This window comes from Aspergillus undulatus, assembly GCF_047715775.1.
Source record: "Aspergillus undulatus strain CBS 261.88 unplaced genomic scaffold BDV17scaffold_13, whole genome shotgun sequence".
Taxonomy (NCBI): domain Eukaryota; kingdom Fungi; phylum Ascomycota; class Eurotiomycetes; order Eurotiales; family Aspergillaceae; genus Aspergillus; species Aspergillus undulatus.
Window position 1 is genome coordinate 332,261 of NW_027396617.1, and position 24,977 is coordinate 357,237.

Sequence of the window (24,977 nt, forward strand, 5' to 3'; positions counted from 1 at the left end):
TGCAGTGAAAAATGACGTCGCAACTTCTTCCTCTAGGTACTGAAGCACCCGCCACTTGCGTCTGAACACACGCTAACCTTATTGCTAGAATTGATTGACAAGTGTGTTGGATCCCGGATATGGATCATCATGAAGAACGACAAAGGTTTGACTATGATGAAATTTGTAAAATGTCAAGGAGTACGCACTGACAGCGGGCAGAATTCTCCGGCACATTGCTCGGGTTTGACGACTACGTCAGTAAGTGACAACCTCAATGTATGTTTGAAGGCTTTGGCTAATGCTATCTAGACATGGTTCTGGAAGATGTGACTGAATTGTAAGGCCTTTTATTGTTCTTCAAACGATGATATGCGCCTCTGAGCTCCCCATGCTCGGAAGGCGTGCGCCAGTCCATGAACTAATCTTAGAGTAGTGATTATACTGGCGCCCAGGTCAAGCTTCCGAAAATCCTTCTCAATGGAAACAACATCTGCATGGTACGTGATTTACTTATATCTAGTATTGAAGGAACTGACTCTGGCGTCCAGTTAATCCCTGGCGGAGAAGGGCCTGTTGGGAGCTCGTGATTGAGGTTCGACAGTTTCAATTTGATGCCCTAACAATCTTTGCCAACGACAGCCATGATATATGTAATATTCTTCAGAAAATAGAGAATTATCTTCTTCTCGACAGCTCAAGGTCTTTTATTTCATGATCCTTAGCGCAGAGCCATGGTTGTGCTTGCTGAACTGTTTTGGCATGTTGCGAACAGTAGTTCATTGCAACTTCAGAGAACCACAAGCACTTGGTAATGTATCAAATACCTCCATGGGAGTTTATTTGCTTGACTTGGCTGCAGTGAATGTTGGAGTGTGATGAAGTGGCAGCACGCGACCTCCGGCTTATAAGATGCGAGCCTAGCGAAATTGGGATTAGCGCCCTCTTATCATCGAGTGCCATGCGGGAGGGGGACACGGCCACAGTCTGGAGCTGACAGTTCCCCAGTCACCTTTGATTTCGCTATCTTCAGAGTGACAACAATGTCGTGATCCTAATCCTGCCATTCACATGTGGACAGCGCTCTCCTTTATGGTATCCTGTCCTTCCTCCTGACTGCCACAGCCGGGTCCGTTTTATCGCCCTCGATATCTTTCAACGCCCGAATGACGATTTCCAGGGTCTCTGTATCTTCCGGCTAAACTTGGGCTTCGTTAAAAGACTTTACGCTCCCACATCGGCGAGAACCGTTTGTTATTCTTTCGCGTCATCTTCCTGTTTTTCGCATCGCAACTCACAATATATGGAAGTCAGACCGCCATCAGAACGATACGGGGTGGAAATTGAATTTATTACGACGACACGCAATGGATAACGACTTTCTGAAGGCCAAAGCTGAGCGCTCGGCATCAGCCGATTCTGCACCGGCTTATGGAGAGACTGCAACAAGACGGGGAAGCCTGGGTCAGCGCGTCCTAGAAAGCTTCCAAAGGGACCCGAATGCTCACGTCACTGCTCATGCATCCTTTTCGGAGGGCAAAAGCTACGATATCGAGAATGCGGCCGAGAGCGCTGCCAACTCTCCATTGCAGCGCAGTCTGAGGGGCCGTCATCTGCAAATGATTGCTATAGGAGGTTCTATAGGTGGGAGCTCATTTTAATCACCACATAAGAATATGCTGCTCTTGCGGGAATGGTGACAGGTGCTGACAATGTCGACTTATATAGGCACTGGTCTTTTTGTCGGTTCTGGGAGAGTGCTTGCTACCGGGGGGCCGGCGTCACTACTCATTGCTTATGCACTCACTGGCTCCATGCTTTACTGCACTGTGCAGGCACTTGGAGAAATGGCCGTCATTTTCCCTGTTGCGGGCTCATTCGCCCACTACTCGACTCGATTTATTGATCCCGCATGGGGATTTGCCATGGGCTGGAATTATGCTTTGCAATGGCTTGTTATCTTACCTTTAGAGATTGTCGCCGCGTCAATCACGGTTGGCTACTGGGAGTCAAATATCTCCAGCGCAGTATGGGTCACCCTATTCTGGGTCGCAATTGTCGCAATCAACCTCTTCGGCGTCAAGGGCTATGGTGAAGCAGAGTTTGTTTTCTCATCCATCAAAGTGATAGCCGTGATTGCTTTTATGTAAGTATTTCTAAATCTCTGAACGCTCCTCAATATGAGCATGTTTATTGACCTCGTCTAGTATACTTGGAATTATCTTGAATTGTGCCGGAGGTCCAGGCGGCAGCTATATCGGTGGCTCTTATTGGCGCAATCCCGGTGCATTTCACCATGGATTCAAGGGACTGTGCGATGTCTTCGTCAATGCTGGATTTGCATTTGCAGGGACTGAATTGGTTGGCCTCGCTGCAGCTGAAACAGCCAACCCTCGCAAGTCTCTACCCACCGCCGTCAAGCAGGTCTTCTGGCGCATAACTCTATTCTACATTGTCTCACTCACACTGGTCGGACTTCTCATACCCTATGACGACCCTCGCCTCCTTACCGGATCGTCTACTGTTGATGCCAAGGCATCGCCCTTTGTGATTTCCATCAAGAACGCAGGAATCGAAGTTCTCGACTCTGTGATGAACGTTGTGATCATGATTGCCGTTCTTTCTGTCGGGAACTCCGCTGTATATGGCTCCTCTCGCACTCTTGCAGCGCTTGCAGAGCAACAACAAGCACCCAAGTTTCTAGGCTACATTGACCGTAAAGGACGTCCTTTGTGGGCCATCGGTATTGCCTCTGCACTGGGGTTATTGGGGTTCCTAGCCGCCACTGACAAGCAGGAGGACGCCTTTGAATGGATGATAGCGATATCTGGCCTTTCATCGATTTTCACCTGGGGTTCGATCTGCCTGGCACACATACGCTTCCGCCGCGCATGGCACGTACAAGGTCACAGCCTCAGTGACCTAGCTTTCCGCTCTCAACCCGGCATAATGGGCTCATGGGCAGGGTTTATTCTCAATTGCCTTATTCTGATTGCCCAGTTTTGGGTCGGATTTTCGCCGATAAACTACGAGACCATGTCCGATCGGAGGCTAGTCAGCAACTTCTTTTCGAAGTATCTGGCGGCTCCTGTCGTCCTCGTCTTTTACATCCCATATAAGCTGCGATTCAGAACGAAGATTCTCCGGGCGAGAGAAATGGATTTGCGAACCGGCCGACGGGAATTGAACATCCAATGGCTCATCAAGGAGGAACGAACCCAACAAGCGGCATGGCCTGCATGGAAAAAACTCTACAAATTCTTCTGCTAGTTTCGCAGTCGGTTCTTCAGCGCGTTCTCCATATTCTCTTAGTTCTTAATAGTAACGACGATCACGAAATACCCACATCAACATATTTGCCTTTGACGTCTAACGCAGTTTTACGCTGAAACAGTGTCACCAGCCTAGCGGATCTATAGCTGCAGTAGGAATAAATTCCTTCTTGAATAAGCCCTAGTATTGGCTAGCAGTCACTGGAGTAACAACAAGGTGGATGTCTCATCCATAGCAGAGACACGGCGCGGTTTAGCAGGTTACGGTAATCTTTCAGCGGAGCATCCAAAAATAGCCCAAAACCAAAGGGCCACGTGAGGCTGAGGCGGCAACGGCCAGTTCAGTCCCGTAAAATTACGTACGGAGATTGGCAACTTCAGGAACTGCTCCAGCTCACTGTGGGAGGCCTGATGGGAGTCTTCTTCCTCCTTCACTTTTACTCTCCCATCACGTCAATATCATAACAGTCATACCCTAGGGCGAAGCCTGATTTTCTTCTTCTGCGTTAACGATTTGCTTTGCTGTTTCTTTGCTTTCCTGATCTGCGCAGTCTCTCATTTTCTCCGCTTCTAGGCGCCCACGCATACAATTGCTCAGCGTTGTCTTACCCAGCGCTCCCGTGCTCAAAGCTCGCCCTCGCCATTCAAACCTCGCATTGGTACCGGTGCTGTCATCGTGGCTGAAAGTTCACCTTTGCTCTTCGCTCTTTGTTTCTGTGCTACGACCTTCCCTCGAAGCGGATCGCTGCCAGCTCAGTTTCGCAATTCACCTACCCCGGACCGACGGGATCCCTCCGCTTGCGCGTTTGTGAACAATCCTAGCCAACGACCCGTGTCCAGCCTCTTCATCCTGCTGGGCGAACAGGAATCAGATCACTTGCTTCCGATTTCATTTCTGTTTATACTCTTCTGAACCGATCTCGGAAAATGCCTGGATTTTCCGATTCCTTCTGGACCCCGGACTATGCTACCGGTCTTGGGGTCCTGTATGGCAAGCTTCAACAGGGAATTGTTGAAAACAAGCAAATACTCACAATTGCGTCGATGCGTGCGGATGCTGAGGAAACCTACAGCCAGAAGCTGGGGGATATTGCGCCGAGCGTGGATAAGATGGTAGCGGGATTCGGGAAGGATGACGGAGCAAGTGTGCGAAAGGTCAGTCTACTCCATTTTGCCATCCCAATTAGCTCTGTGCTAACATGAGAGTTGTACATAGGCCTACGAGGGTACTCGTACCGAGATGATCGAAGCGGCCAGGAACCACCAGAAAATCTCAGCGAATATTCGGGAATTAGTCGTTTTGCCGTTTAGACGCTGGTGCGACCAGCACGAGGCTCGAATTGAAAATTCCCATGACGATCTACAATCGCGAATCAAGGAACATACCAAGCAGGTGGACCTAGTCAAGAAGCTGCGGAGTCATTACTTCAACAAATGCCGAGTGCTCGAGGACCTGGAAGAGGAGAATAAGCTTGCATTCCAGGCACCGGAAACTAGTCCTAAGATCAAGCCGACGCCTAAGATCGTTCTACCGGACAAGGAGCCGGTAGAGGAGGAGCCAGTGGAGCTCGGTGACAAGGTTTATACTCCTGATGAACTGAAGAAGCTTCTGATACACATGCTGGAGACTATTCCTCTGGGTGAGATTAAAGTACCCATCATTGGCACGTACCAAAACACGTCGACTGGTGCAGACATCGTGGAATACACTCAAAAATACCTGAATACGACTAGCCTCAGTTATGCGGAGAGCATTGGGCAGGATCTTGTCGACAACGGCTTCCTGCGGTTAGTGGGAAATATGGGCAGCACTTTTGCCAATAGCTCCAAGATGCGCTACCAGTGGCGCCCCAAGAGTTTCCAGGTTTCTGGAATTCCCGAGAAAAAGACGGCGCTGAACCGCGTGACCTCTGTCGCAACCAGTGAAGACGGTATCGAGTCTCCGATAGCCTCTGTTTCCGAGATGCTGCAGGGCTGGAACCCTCTCAACAACCCTTACCCGAACGAGACACCGGCGGAGAAGCTCCGCAGAGAATCTCGTGAGGCTGATGAGCGTTACAAGGCCGCTGTGCGGAAGCTCGACCTCATCAGATGCAAGCTCGAGGAGGAAATTGTTGCGAACCTTCGGTTTATGGAGCAGTGCGAGCTGGACCGTCTCAAGGCAATCAAGGCCGTGGTTCTTGATTTCTCCGGAGCCGTTAGCAATGTTATCCCAAATCTGCAGAGCACCGTGGATCACATGATGCTGTACCAAGAGACCATTCAGCCTTTGGGAGATCTGCGGTACCTTCTCGAGAACTACAGAACTGGTGGTTTCGTTCCTAAGGTGCAAGCCTATGAGAACTATTATGGATCAGTTGAAGGTACTTGCTTTCCTTTCGCCATAAGAACAGTGGAGCAAATCTAACTGATTATTTCTAGATCAAATCTTCGGTGTCGATCTCGAGGCTCGAGCAAGGGCGGACCGTAAAAGAGTGCCGATCATTGTGACAACGCTTTTGACCTACCTTGATAACTGTAAGCTAGCAATGACCCGTTTGGAAGTGTAAATTAACGAGTGGCTGTTAGGCTACCCTGAGCTTGAGGGAGATGAGTCACGGCGTGCAATTTGGCTCTACGACGTTCCTCTTGGAGCAACACACCACCTTCGCCACGCCTTGAACAACAGGAAGGGCGATTACTTCGAAGTGCTTCAGAAGTATGAGATTCCTGTTGTTGCAAGTGCGCTCAAGTTATACCTCCTCGAACTGCCCGGTATGTTTTCGTGTTGACTTCACCCTCTCACGCAAACTAAACGACTTTGATAGATTCTCTTGTTTCCTCCCAAGTTTACGAAATCATTAAGACCATTTATTCCACGACTGCAAACGAGACCACCGAAGAAGGACGCATCAAGGTCCTTCAAAGCACCCTTGGCCAACTTCGTCTCAACAACATTGCCACGCTTGATGCTATTATGACCCACTTCACGCGTTTGATAGACTTGACCTCCGCCGATGAAACCTACATTTCCGCCCTCGCCCAATCGCTATCACCTTGCATTCTCCGCCCCCGTAGCGAGAGCAGCCTGACAATGGATGAGCGCCACAGCTACCGTCTGATCCGTGACCTGTTCGCCCACAAGGACACTATCTTTGGCGAACTGAAGCGCCAGTCCAGCGGTCTTGTCGGGACAGCCCCTCGCCCCCGCGCCATCAGCTCAGACGAGAGCAACCGCCGAGCCGCCATGGAAGCCCGCAACCGCGCCATCATGGACCGCAGTCGCGCCCACAGCCCAGCTCCCCCACGCAAACACCGCCGCGAACGCTCCAGCGGCCCAGAACCAGGCCGCTTCCCCATCAACGTCTCTGGCGAGCAGCGCAAGACCCCTACCACCCGCAACAGCCTCGAAGTCCCCGGCAGCGAATCCCCCACAGACACAGGCGCAGGCGCCGGCCCAGAAGAGCTCTCAAACGTAAACATCAACGCCTCCGAACCCACCACAAACGGCACGCCCACCACCGACTCCCCCATCTCCACAACAATCCCAACCCACTCCTCAGCCTCTGACCCGGCCAGCCCACCACCCGAACGATCCGAGGACTCGCCAACCCCCACGGCTACCCCTCTCACCGAGGAATCCAAGACAAGCTTCGACTCCAACCGCGGCTCCAGCGGCTCCATGAAGCGCTCCAGTGGCGTTTCCTCCCACAAGCCCGGTCTCGGCAGCCGATCTAGCTTCCCCATCATCGCCGGTGAGACCGGAACGGATAGCAAGCGGAGCAGCGTGGCCGACAGTGTCAGCGAGCAGCCGAAAGGTGTCACGCTAGAGGATAAGCCGATGGATGACTAGACATTGACAAACTAAGCGGATTGAGTCAGGTCCTGGTCCATTGCACCTGGGAATTCTACTTTACCGTGTGAAGCTTGTCTATGTCGATTGAGTGCTAGGGCACGAAATGCGGTTTTCATTTGTTTTCAAACTTCAACTTCCAACTTCCAACTTCGATTCCCGTATAAACCATATTGTTACATTTTGCATACCCCTCTGTATGTCTATCGTCTTATTCTGCTGTTCTTATTAGTTTTCTCTTCCATATTTTCGTCTTGAGTTGTATAGCATCCAAGTCTTTGAGACTGTATATGAATTTTATACAGCCCTGTTCCATCTACTATTCGCTTCCACGTAGTGATTTTCATTCAAAGTAACATTTCCTTTTCATCTAAGTGTACAATGCTCTGAACTAGCGCTCGAAGGAGAATGTGTGATTGCTAATCAATAATCGCTCACCTGACTCCAAGCATGCTCCAAAATTTAATGCAATACATAAGTTGATCGTAGCCTTCATAGGCCTTCTCCCGAAAACAATCTCCTAAGGATACCTTCGCCTGCACCGGTAATCTGACTCTCAATCTCTTTTTGTGATACAAAGCAAACGAAGCTCTGCTCGTCCAATGCTTTGCTTAGTGAGGTTCCACCAGACTTCGAAGGCGTCCGCCGTACATCTGAGCCGCCAGCGACAGTACCCCCTCGGCCTCGGCTTTGATATTCACCGACGAGCCCTAGAGTCTCTAAGCTGCCGAGAACGTCCTTGAACTCCGTTGCGGTTAACGGATGCAGGATGTTATCTGTCCTGCACAGGGTGCAGTATGCGTCAAAGATTTGCTTGACTGTTGGGGCTGAGCTTTTCGACTTCGAGGGAGTTCCTGGGGTGTCGCATTCTCGTCGCTTGCGGTCCAGTGCGATCAATGCGCAAAGAGCCGCCTTTTGTTGAAGATTGAGGCACTGTAGTCTTTGTGTTGTTCCCTGCCCAAAGACCGAAGATGTAATCCTTGCGATATGCGCAATGCTAGCGCGGGGCGCGGTAAAAATTGTGTAAGGAAGCGCCAATTCTGATCTCGGCAGCGAGTGTTTGGGAGAAGACGAAAGGTTGTTGTTTTCGACCAAAATGGTCTTCGATGGACTGTTAGGGTTTTGCTTTCCGAGCTTCTGCATCGTTTCTTGCTCGATGACATCGATGGCCCGTTTGATGAGTTCAAACGCTTTTCGTAGATCTCCAGTTTGCGAAGCAACTTTTTTCGCACACAACTGGATGGCCGCAGGTTGAACGAAAGGAATGAAACTGGGGTCCTCCGTCTGAGTTTCTGGAAGCAGTGACCGAAGACGGCCGATGACCACGTTCGCAATCTCGCTGGCATTGTAAGGAAGAAAGGGGAGCAGCAAAGGTTTCAGGTTCTTCGCTTTCAGTTGGGGTAGAGACCGGTCAGTCAAATCGAGGGCATTAGCAATCCCAATTAGCACCAACTTGGACTCCTTCTGTAAGGACCATTCGAAGAGAGATTGAAGAACCCCCGCGTCTGCAGTGAGGAGGTGATCTATCTCGTCCAGCATGACCATAAACAAGTCTTGCTTGGTAGCTTGCTTCTTAGCCGGTAGAAACATGCTTTTCAGTCTATCGGTCTCGCTTTTCTTGAAGACATCATCGTCATCGCATAAATCTTCGATAAGTTTGCTGTAAACATCCCGCGCAGTTCGCATGCTTGCACAGTTGATCTGTGCAACTCTCATCAATTGAAGATCGATCTCGTCGAGCACCTCTCTAACAAGAGCACTCTTGCCGGTACCTGGAGGACCGCTGACGTACATACATCCACCGCTGTGAGTTTGTATGCTATCCGTGATGAATGTAGTCAGCTTTTGTCTTTCCGCGTCGCGACCAATGATCCGTCCAGAACTTGCTCCTCGGGCAAAGAGCTGCCGGGCCTGAGTGTATATGGTCTGAGATGCTGTCGGTGTCCCTATCTGACGCGGTGTGCGGGGAGTGAGAGCTTTAGTTCCGACCTGCACTCGGTGCTTTGGGGTGGTTGGTGGCGATTCTAGGGCGTTCCTATATCTAGCCTTCGAAGGGGTTCTGAATTCCACGAGTTTCAGGTTCTCATCTGCACGGATATTGGCGGTATTTGAGATAACTGGTACGCAATTCTCTTTTGACGATGACGACCCCTCATCTTCCTGCACGTCAGTCTTCTTCCGTCGCCCACCTTTAGACGGTCGGTCTTTTGTGGTCGTGCCATTCTCTGGTTGAGGGGTGTCACTATGCTTCGATCGAGAGCGAAGTAGGCGGGTCGATGGTGTCGCTGATTGCGTATTTTCTCGGTGGATACACGTAGGTTGCGTGTGGTGTCTGCTGTTACTGTGCAGCGGTAAAGAAGCTACGATTTCGTGAAGAGGTCAGCGAATTAAGTTAAGAAAGCACGGCAAGCGGTTGTACCTTCTGACTCAATGGCGCTCCGCTGGCGCTTTCCCAGGACTGTTGCAGCCATACTGAAGAAATGAAAGGAGCGACCGAGTGAACTAAGAGCGTGACATCCAAATATGAGAATCGTCAGGTATTGCGTATTGGCGTAGGTAGAAGATCGGGGTGGGTGCTCTTTGCAGCGGCTTATCCAAAGGAGGCATAATTCACCTCGACTGGAGGCGCGTAGACGCGACGGGAACACGCGTAGTAAAGTACACGTGACTTAAAACTCCCTCTCTCAGGTCCCGCCCCATCTATCTCGGAGAATCATATTCTCCGGATTGCAATAACAACTGCGTCACTGAGGCAGCCTAACTGCGAGAGCTTGCCAGCAGAAACCTCTTGATACACTTCACTTTATCCTTACTTTATTCTGATATCTGCTACACGAAGCGATTGCTGAAGCTCGTGCCTTTTTCCTCTTCATTCATTTCATCTTAGAGCTAGAAAATTTCTTGTTACACTTCACCAACTTGTCCAGCAGCTTGGTGGGGTTTGCAACTGTTTGCATTCCTCCCTCCGCCTTCAACCTTGCGGATTGAGTGTGTAGAGGAACAACCTTCAAACTTTGAACTTGCCTACAAAGCACTTGGCTTCATTTACAACGGATACGTCTAAGAGAACCCTTCAAAACTTTAATTCGTCATGGACGGCGATGTGGTGGCCCAGTTCTCCGAAATCACCGGTGCAAATCCGGAGTTGGCAACCCAGTATCTGCAGTTGGCCGACTTCAACATCGAGCAGGCCATGCAGCTTTATTTTGAGAACGATGGGGCACCATTGACACAGTCGACCGCATCGGGATCTACATCAAACAGACCGCCTCATTCCACAGGCTACGAAGATGCATCGGGAGTAGTACATCTTGACTCTGATGACGACGAAACTCACAACTCGCCTCGGAACCCACCTACATCAACATTTGAGGATGATGCAGCTATGGCACGTCGCTTACAAGAGGAGATGTACGGTGGACAACAGCAGGGTCAAGCTGATGATGTGCGTGCGCCGATGGCTCGAACGACCGAAACGCTTGTGGGGCCTGAGGCGGACTTTGGTGACGATATGCATGAGAGCATCCTGGGCCAAATACGTGCTCGTCAAAGACGTGGCAGTGAGTGTCTTCGTCCGTTCGTTGTGCTAAGTTTTGCTGCTAATGGGTGTGTCAACCCTAGACCGACCTGGCATTTTCAACCAAAGAGACACGACGTCAATATGGACCGGCGAAGAAGAAGAAGGAGTACACCGTGAACGACTCGCGGCTGCGACAGGGGGCGCTTCTGACAGATCGGCTAAGTCAAGCCTGCTCGCAGAACTATACCGACCTCCTTTCGAAATCATGTCAAGGTTACCTTGGGATCTTGCGCGAGAAGAAGGACGTGAACACGAGAAATGGCTTCTAGTCAACATCCAAGACCCCTCTATTTTCGATTGTCAGGTGCTGAACAGGGATTTGTGGAAAAACGCCGGCGTCAAGGAGACTATCCAAGAGCATTTCATATTCCTGCAGTACACCAAAGACGATCCCCGGGCCGCACCATACATACAGTACTATTTCCAAGCGAGCGATGTCTCCGACAACTATCCAAATATCGCCATCGTGGATCCTCGGACCGGCGAACAAATGAAGATATGGTCAGGTCCGCCTGTGATGAAGGCAGCTGATTTCTTGATGCAACTTCACGAGTTCCTTGACCGCTATAGTCTGAAGCACAATGTTCGAAATCCAGTGGCCAAACGGAAACCCGAGACTAAGGAGAAGAGCATCGACGCCATGACCGAGGAGGAGATGATGGAACTAGCAATGAAAAACAGCCTCGGTGCGGAGGCTGCCCAGACCAAGAAGATGGAAGACCCTGATGATTTGACCCGAAGCTTCGGTGACATCAAAGGCAAGGGTAAGGCAATCGATGAAGAAGATATCGATATGGATGAGACAGACCACGGCGGAGCTGCGACGGCAGAAGTTTCCGCGTTTTCGTCTATCGCAGCGGATCGACCACACACTGAGCCCGCTGCCGACCCGGCGACAACAACACGCATACAGTTCCGACACCCCACAGGAAGAATTATCAGACGTTTTGCGTTGGCTGATCCTGTTAGACGAATCTATGAGTGGCTGAAAGCGGAACCTGCTTTGCCGGATAAGGCTGGTGTTGAATTTGAGCTCAATGCCATGGGCCGCAATCTCATCGATGTTCTAGACGAGACCGTCGAGGCTGCTGGCCTCAAGAACGGCACTGTCATGATAGGGTTCATCGAGGATTGAGGATTGACGGGTTGACATCTTGAATCTACCAAAGCGAGATGATATGCCACGGATAATGAACTACCACTTAATGCATCTACCCCTTGCTCTGTAGACTTGTACTCTGTATACTCTGGGGCTTCATAGTCCCCCAACCCACTGTACCCAGACTACTCCGACACCGCCTACGAGACCCACCGCGACCGCCCGGCAGAATCACCCCCGCGGCAGCCCCAATCATCGTCCGTCATCGCTTTATTGTTGTTGTTGACGCTGTTGTTGTTGTTGCTGTTATTTATCCTTGTTCTTGTTCCCGTCCTGTCATTAGCTCCCTGGTGGAAGACGATGCAAGGGGCCTTTCAATCCAGAACCCTTTATTGCCAATACCTTATCTTTCTCCCATGACTTGACCCCAGCTTAAGCAAGGAAGGATTGGCAGTTCCTGCTTTGCTTTGTATGAGACTCCGCCGCTCGCTGCCCGCTTTTGTTGACGTCGAGGGCATCTCACCACAACCGTTGTGAGTGAACTGCCACCACTCCAATGCTGAAGCTGACTTTGATAGTCGCCTTCGCTCCTTGAATTGCTTCAATTATCCATTTTCTGATTCAGTTCATATTACACTTTATTCTTGATCTCCATTCGGAAACACACGTCTGTCGTTCGGTAAGCCCGTCCTCGATTTATCCTGATGGGTGTGAGACGTATAAATTCGGGCCTTACACCCTGATTATACCGGTGGACTGCGAATGCATTGAAAACTTGATTTGCTGATTTGAGTTCCAATATTGCGCAGTTCCAGAGTGTTCAACGATTCAAAGTCTACTCAAAGAGCCGCCAGAATGGAAGGCCTAGTGGATCCAGAGACGCTATACATGAAGCAAAATTGCATCGGTATGCATCAGAAATGGCAGCTGCCACATAATCACAGTGGAACTAATTCCGATATAGGTGGCGGTAGCTTCGGACGAGTATACAAAGGGTATGACGTTTAACCCTTCCCTTCCCAGACTTGCATCCCTGATACGAACAACGCATCACAGTGTCGATAAACGCAACGGAAAGTCAGTCGCAATCAAGATAATCGACGTCGAAAATGCCGAGGACGAGGTCGAAGATATCATTCAGGAGATCGCAATCCTGTCCGAACTCAATTCCCAATACGTAACCAGATACCACGGATCGTACCTGAAAGGGTCGAGCCTTTGGATTGTGATGGAATTTTGCTCTGGAGGCAGTTGCTCCGATCTAATGCGCGCAGGGTCTATTCCGGAGGAATATATTGTCATCATCCTCCGAGAATTGCTCAAGGGATTGGATTACCTGCACAGCGATAAAAAGCTGCATCGGGATATCAAAGGTGCGCTCGGCACAACCCCATTATGCCTTCGACAATAGTACTAACGGCCAATTTTTGATAGCTGCGAACATTCTTTTAACATCGGGTGGCCAAGTCAAACTGGCGGACTTTGGTGTTTCTAGCCAGCTATCAGCTACCATGACTAAGAAGAACACCTTCGTGGGAACCCCGTTTTGGATGGCTCCAGAGGTTATAAAGCAGTCAGGATATGATTACAAAGCTGACATCTGGTCGCTTGGGATTACTGCGATTGAGTTGGCTAACGGAGAGCCTCCGTATGCTGACATACATCCCATGAAAGTCCTGTTCCTGATTCCCAAGAATCCTCCACCTACCTTACAAGGTGACCACAGCAAAACATTTAAGAACTTTGTTGAACTTTGCTTGCGACGTGACCCGCGAGAGCGACCCACAGCCAGAGAATTGCTTGAACATCCCTTCCTCAAGCGAGCAAAGAAAACCAACTATCTAACAGAATTGATCGAGCGCTATGAACGTTGGCAGGCCGTCAGCGGGAATAAGAAAGATGATGAAGATGACGAGTACGATCAAGAGCCTCAAACAAACCCGACGACGACAGAAGAGGACGATGATCTTTGGGACTTTGGCACCGTTCGCCCAGTAGGACGAGGGCACGCTCTGAATGCGATGAAAGTGACTGACCTCAATGCTCGGGGCCAGGGCACAAGAGACCGCGATTCAAGGACTGAGCCTCGAAAGGAGGCGTCCAAACCGATCAATTCTACGCCTTCCTCTGTTATCCAAGCCGGAATCATCCCTACTGTTTCACCCAACCCACCCTCGCCCGCGAAGATTCCACTACCACCGTCACCGGCGAAACCTACGCACATTGACAACTTTCCAAAAACACCCTCACATCTCTCCCAGCCAGCGCCTCAGAAAATAAGAGAAAGTCCTGGAAGCGAATACGATAGAGCCTTACAGCAGTCTTTAGCGCAAGATTTGAGTTTCCTACAACTTGACCATTCGCCAGAAACCTCCATGGCATCCTTTATGGACAGGGAGAGCCCACTTTCAACGCCGCTATCCCATCAGTCGCGCCCATCACCCTCAACAGAAGCGCCGATTATGCAGAGAAATGTCCCGGCATCACCTTCTCGAAAACCCACAGAGCAGCAGGTTCGGTCAGGGATGGAGCCATCTCGTCCTCAACCCCCAATGTTCCCTCAACCACAGATCCAATCGCGTTCTCATTCTCCTCCACGACCCCCGCCAACACCAAAGCATGCATCACCGCCACCGCAGCGTCAATCACAGAGTAATTTGCACGCCTCATCGCACAATTTGCCATCCAATCATGTAAGCTCTAATCATCCCCCGTCATATCACAGCCCCGGCAATCTGCAAGCAAGGGACACAAATCAATTACAAACACCCCACGACATCACCGCCCTAAACAGCGTCATTGTCCCCGCCCTGAAAGAAGCCATCCGTCGCCGGGCCAGATGCCTTGATCATGCCACCCGTTCGACGGTAGCTTACGACGGCGAGAGTCTAAAGGCGTCATTAGAGCTCCAATCCCGGAGGGAGCACGCACAGGAGATGATAGAGTCCTTATCAAACGACTTGGGAGGTATTCTTACAAGAATCGAACGCTGGGACAACGATGCTCCTGTTGGTATGGGTGCTGGCATCCCCTCGTTCCTAGAAGGATTTCTTGAGGAAATTCTTGTCAGAATCGAACCGGGCGATGAGGACTAGTTTCATGGACAACAACCGGGACTTTTTTCAGCGATATTGGCTCTAGAACCATCAGACTTTCTCTTCTCTTGTCCTTATGATGCATATGGTGTTGGCTTGGTTGTTGAAGGTCATGGTGAAAAAAATGGCCTAGCGAACCCGCTTACATTTTCTTCTGGTCCGCTTCTGCTTTCGCTTCGGCTTCTGTTTTTGCTTATGTTTTCACTTAGGGCTGGTCCTTTAGACTTTCCAATCTTGAGCAGGATATTTTGCAGTGTCTGATCTGAACGTTTTTCTTCGTACAAGGCCCGTAGATATATGCTCTGGTCAAAACGATTTTTGATACCCCCGCCGCAGTCACTCGGAACGGCGGGGCACAGACGAGTATGTTGCAATGCCGTCCACTCCCATGGAATCCGTCACGCTACCCCTTTCCCTCCTCCCCCAACCCTCACCGGATCGTCCTCGCTCCGGGCTTGTCCAGCTAATTGTGGGAGTAAATTGAGCCATCGCATTGGCTCTCCCTAACTAGAGAGAGAAGCTTACACGCGTGCACGAAGTAGCTAAAGTTCTACAATTAGACAGTCCTCCATTCCGCCACATGGGTCAATCTTGAAAAGCTGATTGTGAAACCGGATACGTTCTGCGCAGGCGGGGCGGGGTTCCGTGTGGCGCTGGTAGCAGAATCCTCCAGAAACCCTTATACTGACGGTCCCGATTTGAGGCTATTTGCACCGCGGTTTGGTTTAATATGAATTAGCCCAGGTCATTTCGGGGTCCTCCTGGTGGGAAAAATTGGTGCGAATATCAAGATACCAGCCGCAAGGTCTGATTACTCGAGATTCTGAAATAGCTGCCGTACGATGTTGTGCTATGCTTCCTTATAGAGTAATCAGCCAACTAGCTAGCCCGCAGGCCGGAACAGCCAGTCCGTTTCCGGAGTCGGGATTAGGTAGTTTGTGATATTGAATTCATTCGTGTTAGCCGTAGCATTATCCACCGGGATGGCGTTGGGGTTGGGATTCGAGTTCGCGGTCCCAGTTCCAGTCCCAGTGAGACCAGGTATCGACATGGGATTATTGACCGCTTCAGTCATATCCAGGCCGCTGATGTCCGGTGTCCGGCCGGCGGGTACTCGGGGCACATTGAAAAAGCCGAAGACGTCGAGGTACTCTAACTCGTTCGGGGCAAGGCTCCGCGAGAGTAATGCGTTGGATGGAGCTGCAGCCTGGCTAGCTGTCGGGGAGGACCGCGGCTGGCGCGAGATCAGGAAGTCGAGGTCGAAAGCGCAGCGCCGCATATCTGCTAGGATCTTGACGGAAGAGGGTGTGGAGCGGTCGCCGTCTACGGCGCCGGACTGCTGGTATTCGCCGTATTCGTCGAGGACGCGCTGGAGGATTGTGCTGTAGCGCTCTGCGACTTTCCAGTACTTGCCCATTTGGGAGAGTGTGTCGACGATGAAGACGATGTCGGGGCTGACTGTGTGGGCTATTGTGGAGCCGTGGACGAGCAGCAAGCGGGCGGAAACCCATAGGGTGAATGCGAATGGCGGTCCAAGTTTATCTAGAATGTTATTATTGACCACGAAGCGAGTGACCGAAAGAATGTTATCGACCGCGAGCAAGCAGCGTTGGCTTGCGCTGTATGATGGCGTGAAGATCGGAGACCTGGTGGTGGGATAGGCTGCTGAGGAATGAAGCCGGATTACCGCCCTGTTGGGTTGTTAGGGTGAATCATTCCAGACAAATGACAAAACGAGGGTTTCAACTTACGTCTGGTAAACAGAGTGCAGCTGGACCCAATCACAATGATGTCCTTTGTGCTTCGAACCATTAAAGGCTCGGGAAGCGTTTTCGTAGGTATATTCGGTAGGAAGGTTAAACTCCCAAGTGGTCAACTCACTATCCAGTTTGCGATAGGTGGCTTGCCACTCCTCGACATCTGACAAAGCTCCAATGTCTACCGGCCGTTTCAGAAACGCGTGTATCCGAGTGAGGATCCCGAGTATTTCCACATAGAGGCCAAACGATCCAACGTTCTCTGAGCGGATGAGATGATCAGGGCGGTCATTCGATGACTGGAACCACCTCGTCTCGACGGGTTGATTCTTGATGAAATATTCGTCTTTACAAGGTAGTTTGCGGTCAATATCCTTGTCATCCAAAGCAAAGTCGAAAGCCGTTGCGAGTGTAGAATATCTGTCGAGAAGATATACCATCCAGAATAGCCGTCTTCTACCTTCATCTTCGATCCATGACTCAGACTCGGGTAGGGTAACTGCTCGCAACGTGTATATTGATGGAAATGCAGGTGATATGAGGGTTGACTTGGCCTCAACAGCAAGCCCCAGTTGGACAACTGATCTTGTTATCAAGGCGAGTAATTTCCAACCAGGCGGTCCATTGGACGACCCGACCAGGTCGAGGGCGAGAATCACCAAAGCTTGGAGTGCCTTTACTGACGAATTTTCCAGGCCATAAAGCAAGACCTTTTGTTTTGAGGAGTCATGATACCTTTTTCGATTCTGTTCAGTGAGTCGACTGTCGCTGGAGAAGCGGAGAGTGGTTGCAACGATGGCATAAAGCACCATTCGATCAGCTTCGTCGAGAGGGGTAGGGCCAAAGAAGGTGTCTAAGGTCGTGCGTCGGTGTAGGATGGGGCACCAAGTGTTCAAATGCTCGAAATAAAGGTCCACCAGCGCATACAGTAGGTCATAAGGGGGAAGGTCGAGTTCAGGGTCGGCAAACGACTGTTCTTGATTGGAGAACAGGCTGACAGGCACTTTCAAAGACGATTCATTGTCGTTATAGTCGTTTTGCGATGCGCTATTGGTGATCTGCGGCAAGGACGTTACCGAAGGAAGAGCACCAGCGAGCTGGGTCTGGATTGAGTTCTTCACTGAGACGTTGGTAGGGCTGGTGATGGAAGGCTCCGGTGGACGGGGAGCTGAGGGCACAGATAATGAGTCCTGAAAATAAAGCGGGTTCCGTGGACTGGGCCCATGAGCTGCAGAAGGCTCTGATGGGGAGCTATACGATATAGATCCTGGCTGGTGGAGATCATGCGACAATCGCGGCTGGCTCTGCAGGATATGTGCCTCAATAAGACGGGCTTGCGCGTGGATGATATCCTCCAGTCTGTCTGTGGCCAAGTCAGAGGGTCCCCACTAGAGATGTAGCGAGGTAAGGTGTACATACCAAGACGCTGTTCTAGCTCCTTGCCGTATCCTGCACGAAGACCAGGCTTCTTTCTTTCTTTGTACTCACAGACCTGGCCATTGCGTCTACACCATCCACAGCTTGGTTGGGCTCGGTCTGAGCCGTCAGTAATGTATTCATTGTGGAGACACAAATGGCGGAATAACAGGGTACCTACCGCACTTGACCTTCCGCTGCTTGCATAATTCGCATCTACGCTTAGTCAATCTAGCTGATAACACAGAGGTATGTATGGCGATCCTGCCGGAACAGGACATAGATACAGCAACGCATGTCTCGGATATGCCGCTAGGATAGGGGTACTAACGATACTGTGAGCGGCCGCCTGCGTTTCAAGCCACGCGAGGGCCCATTCTGCGCGAGGCCAGTATCACTGTCAGCGGCCGACCAAGATTCATCGGCACTTTGATCTTTGTCCTGATCAAAGGCCGAGTTGAGAGGCGGTGGCGGGGATTGTTGCGATGTCAGCGCGGAAGCACTGTTCGGCATTGTGTGTAGCGAGGATGGTTTGAGGGACACCAGCTCCATCCACCTTCAAGAGCGAAAACGCATAATGAGCGGGCGACGGCAGTCTGATCGGCGAAAATAGCAGGCGGGTCTCGCGTCAAGCTCGAGCTGGCAGACTCTGGCTGACCCTTGCGCCTGGAGATGTTGAGAAAAGGAAAATCCGGGGGGAAGGAAGAGCAGTGCAAGACGGGCAGAGGGCCAGTGTGAGGCACATGCCGAGGAACTGTGGAGGATTCCTGCATATCATGACTAATTCAGCATAACTCTACATAATCCCCGCAAAACAAAGGCTTGGCGGCCCTCCGCATTCTACGCTCCTGGGGGACTTTGTACACTCTGCACAACCACGCAGCAATGTCTATCCTCGTGGTTGCAGTCAAATTGGAACCCTTCAGGCGCTTCTGACAGGGGGATATAAAGAGATTTGGCGTCCGGCACTGAGGCCGAAATATTAGCCGAGTGGCTGCTTTTACCCAGCGTTTCCCCGTCGCTGATCTCGGGGGAGCATTGCCCCGAGCAGGACTTGCTCCGATGTCTGCCACGCATATCGAGTATCGACCCCTCTGTCCCGACCACCCGGGGGCCTCAAATATCTCCATTCCCCCCTCGCGTATCTTTTTGGACTTTATTCATTTCCTCTCTCTTCATCTTTGGCTTTTCCCTCAAAGGTTGCGCTGTCGAACCGTCACCATGTCTACTACCGCCTCATTTCCCCGCATCAAAGAGATCCGCACATTCATCATCGATGGCGTTGGATCTGGTGGTGATTACCACAATGTAAGTCCACCGATCTGTAATTCAATGCCAGTTGCCCATACTAATACATTATAATCAGGTCAAAGGCGGCCACTGGCTCATCGACAGCGATATCTCCACCCCTATGACCCGATGGGCACAATATCGAGGATCACGGACATCCTGGGGTATCAATGTGCTGGGATCCTTTTGCGTCGAGATTGAAGCAACAGACGGGACCAAGGGTTTTGCCACTGGCTTCGGTGGTCCTCCCGCTTGCTGGCTGGCGCACCAGCACTTTGAGCGATTCCTGATCGGCGCCGACCCGCGCGACGTCAACGAGCTCTTCGAGAAGATGTACCGCGGCTCCATGTTCTACGGCCGCAAAGGTCTCCCCATCGCCGTCATCTCTGTCATCGACCTAGCCCTTTGGGATCTCGTCGGCAAGATCCGCAACGAGCCCGTTTACAAACTCATCGGCGGCGCCACCCGCTCCCGCCTCGACTTCTACTGCACAGGACCCCAGCCCGCCTCCGCTAAGGCCGCCGGCTTCGTCGGCGCAAAAGTCGCACTCCCCCACGGTCCAGACGAGGGCACAGAAGGCCTGATCAAGAACGTCGAGTACCTCCGCAAACAGCGCGAAGCCGTCGGGCCCAACTTCCCCCTCCGCGTCGACTGCTACATGTCCCTCAACGTCCCCTACACCATTGAGCTCGTGAAGCGCGCTGAGGCCGAGGGTCTGCATATCGATTGGTGGGAGGAGTGCCTTTCCCCCGACGACTTCGACGGCCATGCCCTCCTCAAGCGCGCCCACCCAACCGTTAAATTCACCACGGGAGAACACGAGTACTCCCGCTTCGGCTTCCGCAAGCTTGTCGAGGGCCGCAACATCGACATCATCCAGCCAGATGTCATGTGGCTCGGCGGTCTCACGGAACTCCTCAAGGTCTCTGCCCTCGCGGCGGCATACGACCTCCCTGTTGTCCCTCACGCCTCGGGGCCCTACTCTTACCACTTCGTCGTCTCTCAGCCGAACACGCCGTTCCAGGAGTACCTTGCCAATTCAGCAGATGGACACACTGTCGAGCCGGTCTTCGGTAACCTATTCATGAACGAGCCCATCCCGACAAAGGGATACCTTGATGTGTCGATTCTCGATAAGCCTGGTTTCGGTCTAGAACTTAACCCCGCCGCGCCTTTGATCCCTGCCGCTTCTATCTTGAATCCTGCGCCTACACGGAGCCTTGCTCCTCCTACGGCGGAAGAGGAGAAGACGAATGGTACACACTAAACATAAACAATTTGAAAACTGAATTCGGCTTTTCATGATTGCATGTATATAACGGTTATTCTACTTTCTTTCCTTCTTTGCTCCTTTTCTATTTGCCCTTCAAGTCCACTTTGCATATTTCGGGCTCTAATTTAACCTGATAGACGGAGAAATTTCAATGAGATCCCAACATATACAACTATACACACCTTGGTGCAATTCAACGTAGCATCAAACTGTAAAATGATACATGTGACCCAGCCCGGCTTACTCTCCCGAAATGAGGGCCTGCCGCAGCTAGGTACTCGTACACCCTCTGGCATGCATGGGTCGCGAACGGTTAGAAATATGAAACTGTCAAGGCATGTTCTGTATTTACCTTCTTACTCTCATGGGAATAGCTTGATTTTTTTTTGATATACTAATATTTCAGTTAGTGTTGTCTTCTGTATAGGTATCATAACTAGTGTTTTGAACCGTTCGTGATCCATGCAGACCGGAGGTGTCTCTTGCCCCTCCAAGAAATTGGAACGTATCTCTCCAATTTCCAAAGCGACTGGTGGGACTGCGGGGCCCCTCGGCCCATCAATAGCACGAGCTGCGCCGCGCCATTCCTCCACCAATTGGCCTGTGGGTAAGCCGCTCAATGATTTGGAACTTACAGACTACAGAGTAGGTAACTCCTCGCGTATGCCTTGCGCGTCTTTGTAGACCGAGGGATCTCCGATATATGGTGGGTCGTGGTGCCTTTCGGCCGGGATCTATAGTGCTCTTTGTTATATATAGGGAAACTAGGACATACTATCCTATAAGAGAGTTGAGTATACGGATGTCGATTAAGGCTACAATGTAAACCGTAGAGAACAGTCCAAAGACACAGAATGATTGTGCGTAGATGGCATAATATTCAGATTCGTCATCCAATCTATATAAACCCAAGTCAAGCAGCAGGGATATACCGTGTTCTGCCCTGCGGTTATAGATAGACACCTGAGTAAGACTAAGTACAACCGGCGAAACCCAGAACCAGGGGAAACCAAATACAGTGTTCCAACTTCGAACTTGAACACAAACTCAAACAGGGATATCGGCAAAGGGGGTCTGGATAATATAGTACAGGTGAAGTGAAATGGTAACGGAAACGGAAATGAAAATGGAACTGGAAAAAGAAACTCATGGCATATACAGAAGGAAAACGTGAACAACAAAGGAAAAATTCATGAGCACACTGTCACCGGTCACGAAATGCCATCTATACTTCGGTGACTTCGGCGGTGTTCAGGAAGTTCCAAGCGAGAGCATCGAGTTGGTCCCTTTTGCCAAAGAGGGTTGGGGATGTAGCATAAGTGAGGGACAGGTGCAAGCAAAAAATGCTAACAAAGGAAAATGACAGAGAGCGGGTAAGACGATTCCCGTCCTACAACCACTGTGTCTAGTACTTTCTTCAGAAAGTAGAATCATGCCGCGGCTTGTTGAGGCGGGTAGTGTCCTGGAATGTGCAGCTCAATGGTCGATACGCTGTTGTCGGTCTGCGCACTAGGTCTCTTGGAGATATTGATCGAGTTGCGGACACTGGTTGGCATGCCGTTTGGGAACGATGACATCTCGGAGCCAACAGAAAGAGGCTTATGCTTGACAGTCTCGCCATCGTTGTCTGACTCCTCTTCAACGAATGTTGGAACGGTGTTGACGGTGTTGGCTGTGTTGTGCGTGTAATCCGTCACGTTGGTGTTCGTAAAAGCAGTTGATGAGCTTTCACCGCGGTTCCGCTGGCGATGCGGGGCATGATCCTGGGCTGGCGCAGAGCCGAGTCCGGCAACATAAAGGGTGTTTGTAGTCTCCTGGGGACGCTCAACGTTCACGCCATTGCCGATAGAAGTAGGTGCTTGTTGCGGAAATTGCTGGTTATGGCGGTTGGACGAGTCCGACGAGACCATCCACTTCTGTCCTCCATAGCTGTCGTACCCATCGATGGGAAATCGGTGAGCGTCTCCGATGGCGCTGGCGGTTCTGCTTGGGTTCGATTGCTGGATCGAATCCTGATCTGAATAGAAGCGGTTGCCTGAGCCGGCGATGAAGGGCGCGCCATCAGGCAGTGAACCCGCTGCCGCTAGCAAATCCTTCTCGCCAGAGCTCTCTCCGCTGGAAGGAGACAGGGGCGCATTCAGATGGCGGTCGATGTGCACGTCACTGGGAAACTTGCCGCCAGCGGGGCGAGGCTGGGATGTTGGTCGCTCCTGGTTCATCACGACTGATTCGGCAGAGTATGGGGTTCGATCTGCTTCGTCTTCATCCATTACTCCGTCACTGCTGCTCCGAAAACTGGCGCCACTGACGCTACGTACATGTCGCCTGACGTACGCATTCCGGGCCTCTCCCGTCATGGAGATCAGCCTCTCGATATCCTCGTACCAGGCCATCATGGTCTCGTAAGACTCCGCCCTGAATACCCACGAGTGACCGCGATGCATGGTTCCTGTTTGGCGTCCTTTCAGCATGAACTTGTGCGACGTTGAGTCTGGTTGCGAATGAGATCCAAGCTTCTGCTCCGGGAGGTATAATGACATCACTGGCGTCTGCCATGCAACATTATCGGCCGACTTAAATTCATGCAGATGAGTCGGCGACAAAACGTACCTACAGGAATATTAGCAATTTGTAATTCCCCGAAGAGCGGACAGACTAACCATCCAGGAGCGTAGCTCTTGAGATACTTGCTCTTGCGCTCCAGCATGCCCGACCTGACCTCCGCGGCTGCCGGGTGATCCTTGCCAGGGTACGTGATAGATTCAACATTTCGAATACGGATATGTGGGTCAACCATTTCTTCTGTTTCTGCGACGAATGTGTTCCATTCATGGTCGTGCTCCATGGCGATTGGGCCCGCGCGGAGTTTGTCGACAGCGTCAAGCGTCTGATCCGCCTCGCGCTTCATGATACCGGCATAGGCGTTGTAGGCCTTCTGAATCTCGCTAACCACAATAGATTCGAGCTCACGGCCGGAGTTTTCAAGATTCAAATACGCCTCACCATAAAGTTAGCGGAGGTTATAATAACAGAAGTAGTGAACGTACTCGGTGAAGGTAGTTCTCCTCCTCAATTTGCTTCTCGACCTGCTTCTCAACAGCCAGACGGACGATGAAAGGGTCGCCCTTGCCAGATGTAGCAGACGGATCTGTATCGACCAGCCCTAATGCCTCATGCAGATGTTGGACGGACTTGCGGGTCACATCGACTTCTTTATCAACGGAGTTCTTGAAGTCACCGGACAGAGCCTTAATCTCCTTGGTCTTTTTCTGCAGGTCGTTTCGTAGTCCCACAAGCTGGTTGATCACTTCGTTTTCCACATCTGCAGCTTTGCCCATTTCATAATGCGCTTGCCGGTGGAATTCCGTCAAGATTTCAACCGAGTCTCCAAGTCCGCCTGACTTGAGGAATGTCAGGGGGAAAGACGTATTGTTCAAAATGTTGGTAGACGAAACATAGAGTTTCGCTCGGGCTTCATGTTGCTTTGCCAGTTCCTTGAAAAACACAATCAAATCCTTGAGGACTTTACGCCAAGCTGTTTATACTATGTTAGCACTGATTTCCATCCTGATATAGCAGGAAGTCAAGCATACCCTGAAAGCGTTCGGCGAGAACCTCCGTTGGGTTCCCGCTGGTCGGAACAGGAATGTAGAATGCGCTGTTAATATCTTCATCTCCATCCACCGCATATTTGTCTCTGTCACCAAGAGCCAGGCTTCTCACACTACCGGCGCGCATACTCCTGCGGCTTCCGCTGCGACGAAGGCTTCCTCTTTTGCTCAGAGAGTTTTTCTTCTTCAAAGTGCCGGATCTGGTTGGCGTGGTAGACCGCGCATGCGACATTACAGACTGTGACCGTTGGATACCAGACGGTCCTTCTCCAGGACCGCGCGAAGGAGCGCGCGAACTGAATCCATCAAAATTCTCAGTGAAGCGGCCGTTGTTGGCGTGAAGTGAGGAATCGAAAGCGGCAGGATTAAAACCAGTGCCACTGGCGGCAAAAGAGTTGGGCCGGGAATTTGATCGTCCCAAACCGCGGGCCGACATTGGTGTTTCGTGGGGAGCTGAAGATGGCCCAAAAGGGTCCTGTACAGGAGTTTGTGTTCGTAAAGCCATTGCCATGGCGGGGTTGTAGTACCGAGAGTGCCGTGCGAGAGAGATGAGGGGGAAGCGATACTAGAGGCAGTGACGGACAGGGGCGGTGCAAACAAGAGCGCGCGTCAACATCAATGAAATACCCAATCAATGAAATGAGGCGGAGAGGCGAAAGCAGCAGGCAGACGAGTTGAAAGAGAAGAGGGAAAATGAGAGTGCTTAGTGAACAAGATAGGAGAGGATGGAAGATGACCCTTTTCTTCGCCTTTTACTGGTTCTGGATGGGCGG

At 51.2% G+C, this 24,977-nt stretch overlaps 9 protein-coding genes across 9 annotated transcripts; 6 read left to right on the forward strand and 3 right to left on the reverse strand.

Annotated features, from left to right (window-relative positions):
* Positions 1–11: 11 nt before the first annotated feature.
* On the forward strand, positions 12–569 carry BDV17DRAFT_289563 (RNA-binding protein LSM5; the record flags this gene model as incomplete). The annotated part of the gene is made up of 6 exons (XM_073761687.1): positions 12–36; positions 89–145; positions 202–240; positions 292–319; positions 416–479; positions 531–569. The coding sequence occupies 6 exons, from the start codon at positions 12–14 to the stop codon at positions 567–569; spliced, it is 252 nt and encodes an 83-aa protein (XP_073617552.1).
* A 777-nt stretch (positions 570–1,346) lies between these two features.
* BDV17DRAFT_289564 (amino acid permease GAP1) lies at positions 1,347–3,249 on the forward strand (the record flags this gene model as incomplete). Its single annotated transcript, XM_073761688.1, has 3 exons — positions 1,347–1,623; positions 1,708–2,125; positions 2,187–3,249. 3 exons carry the CDS (start codon positions 1,347–1,349, stop codon positions 3,247–3,249), a joined length of 1,758 nt encoding a protein of 585 aa, XP_073617553.1.
* Positions 3,250–3,657: 408 nt separating this feature from the next.
* On the forward strand, positions 3,658–7,329 carry BDV17DRAFT_36906 (GTPase-activating protein RGD2). The gene is made up of 5 exons (XM_073764424.1): positions 3,658–4,406; positions 4,468–5,614; positions 5,673–5,768; positions 5,820–6,005; positions 6,059–7,329. Exons 1-5 carry the CDS (start codon positions 4,179–4,181, stop codon positions 7,081–7,083), a joined length of 2,682 nt encoding a protein of 893 aa, XP_073617554.1. The 5' UTR covers positions 3,658–4,178; the 3' UTR covers positions 7,084–7,329.
* On the reverse strand, positions 7,330–9,685 carry BDV17DRAFT_36917 (AAA family ATPase CDC6). Its single transcript, XM_073764425.1, has 2 exons — positions 9,503–9,685; positions 7,330–9,443 (listed from the first exon to the last, which is right to left on the reverse strand). The coding sequence occupies exons 1-2, from the start codon at positions 9,552–9,554 to the stop codon at positions 7,576–7,578; spliced, it is 1,920 nt and encodes a 639-aa protein (XP_073617555.1). The 5' UTR covers positions 9,555–9,685; the 3' UTR covers positions 7,330–7,575.
* A 154-nt stretch (positions 9,686–9,839) lies between these two features.
* Positions 9,840–11,859, forward strand: BDV17DRAFT_258425 (DNA-protein crosslink repair co-factor UBX5). The gene is made up of 2 exons (XM_073757311.1): positions 9,840–10,643; positions 10,705–11,859. The coding sequence occupies exons 1-2, from the start codon at positions 10,175–10,177 to the stop codon at positions 11,796–11,798; spliced, it is 1,563 nt and encodes a 520-aa protein (XP_073617556.1). The 5' UTR covers positions 9,840–10,174; the 3' UTR covers positions 11,799–11,859.
* Positions 11,860–12,354: 495 nt separating this feature from the next.
* On the forward strand, positions 12,355–14,960 carry BDV17DRAFT_36936 (putative Ste20-like serine/threonine protein kinase). Its single transcript, XM_073764426.1, has 5 exons — positions 12,355–12,441; positions 12,578–12,669; positions 12,727–12,757; positions 12,819–13,135; positions 13,197–14,960. The coding sequence occupies exons 2-5, from the start codon at positions 12,618–12,620 to the stop codon at positions 14,855–14,857; spliced, it is 2,061 nt and encodes a 686-aa protein (XP_073617557.1). The 5' UTR covers positions 12,355–12,441; positions 12,578–12,617; the 3' UTR covers positions 14,858–14,960.
* A 316-nt stretch (positions 14,961–15,276) lies between these two features.
* On the reverse strand, positions 15,277–18,830 carry BDV17DRAFT_258428 (putative C6 transcription factor). The gene is made up of 5 exons (XM_073757312.1): positions 18,362–18,830; positions 18,212–18,246; positions 18,034–18,150; positions 16,609–17,977; positions 15,277–16,548 (listed from the first exon to the last, which is right to left on the reverse strand). Exons 1-5 carry the CDS (start codon positions 18,580–18,582, stop codon positions 15,741–15,743), a joined length of 2,550 nt encoding a protein of 849 aa, XP_073617558.1. The 5' UTR covers positions 18,583–18,830; the 3' UTR covers positions 15,277–15,740.
* Positions 18,831–19,126: 296 nt separating this feature from the next.
* Positions 19,127–21,207, forward strand: BDV17DRAFT_258430 (L-rhamnonate dehydratase). The gene is made up of 3 exons (XM_073757313.1): positions 19,127–19,338; positions 19,397–20,928; positions 21,004–21,207. The coding sequence occupies exons 1-2, from the start codon at positions 19,252–19,254 to the stop codon at positions 20,585–20,587; spliced, it is 1,278 nt and encodes a 425-aa protein (XP_073617559.1). The 5' UTR covers positions 19,127–19,251; the 3' UTR covers positions 20,588–20,928; positions 21,004–21,207.
* A 352-nt stretch (positions 21,208–21,559) lies between these two features.
* Positions 21,560–24,715, reverse strand: BDV17DRAFT_297559 (SLM1 family PH domain-containing protein; the record flags this gene model as incomplete). The annotated part of the gene is made up of 4 exons (XM_073763513.1): positions 21,560–23,203; positions 23,254–23,591; positions 23,641–24,128; positions 24,187–24,715. The coding sequence occupies 4 exons, from the start codon at positions 24,713–24,715 to the stop codon at positions 22,024–22,026; spliced, it is 2,535 nt and encodes an 844-aa protein (XP_073617560.1). The 3' UTR covers positions 21,560–22,023.
* Positions 24,716–24,977: the final 262 nt, after the last annotated feature.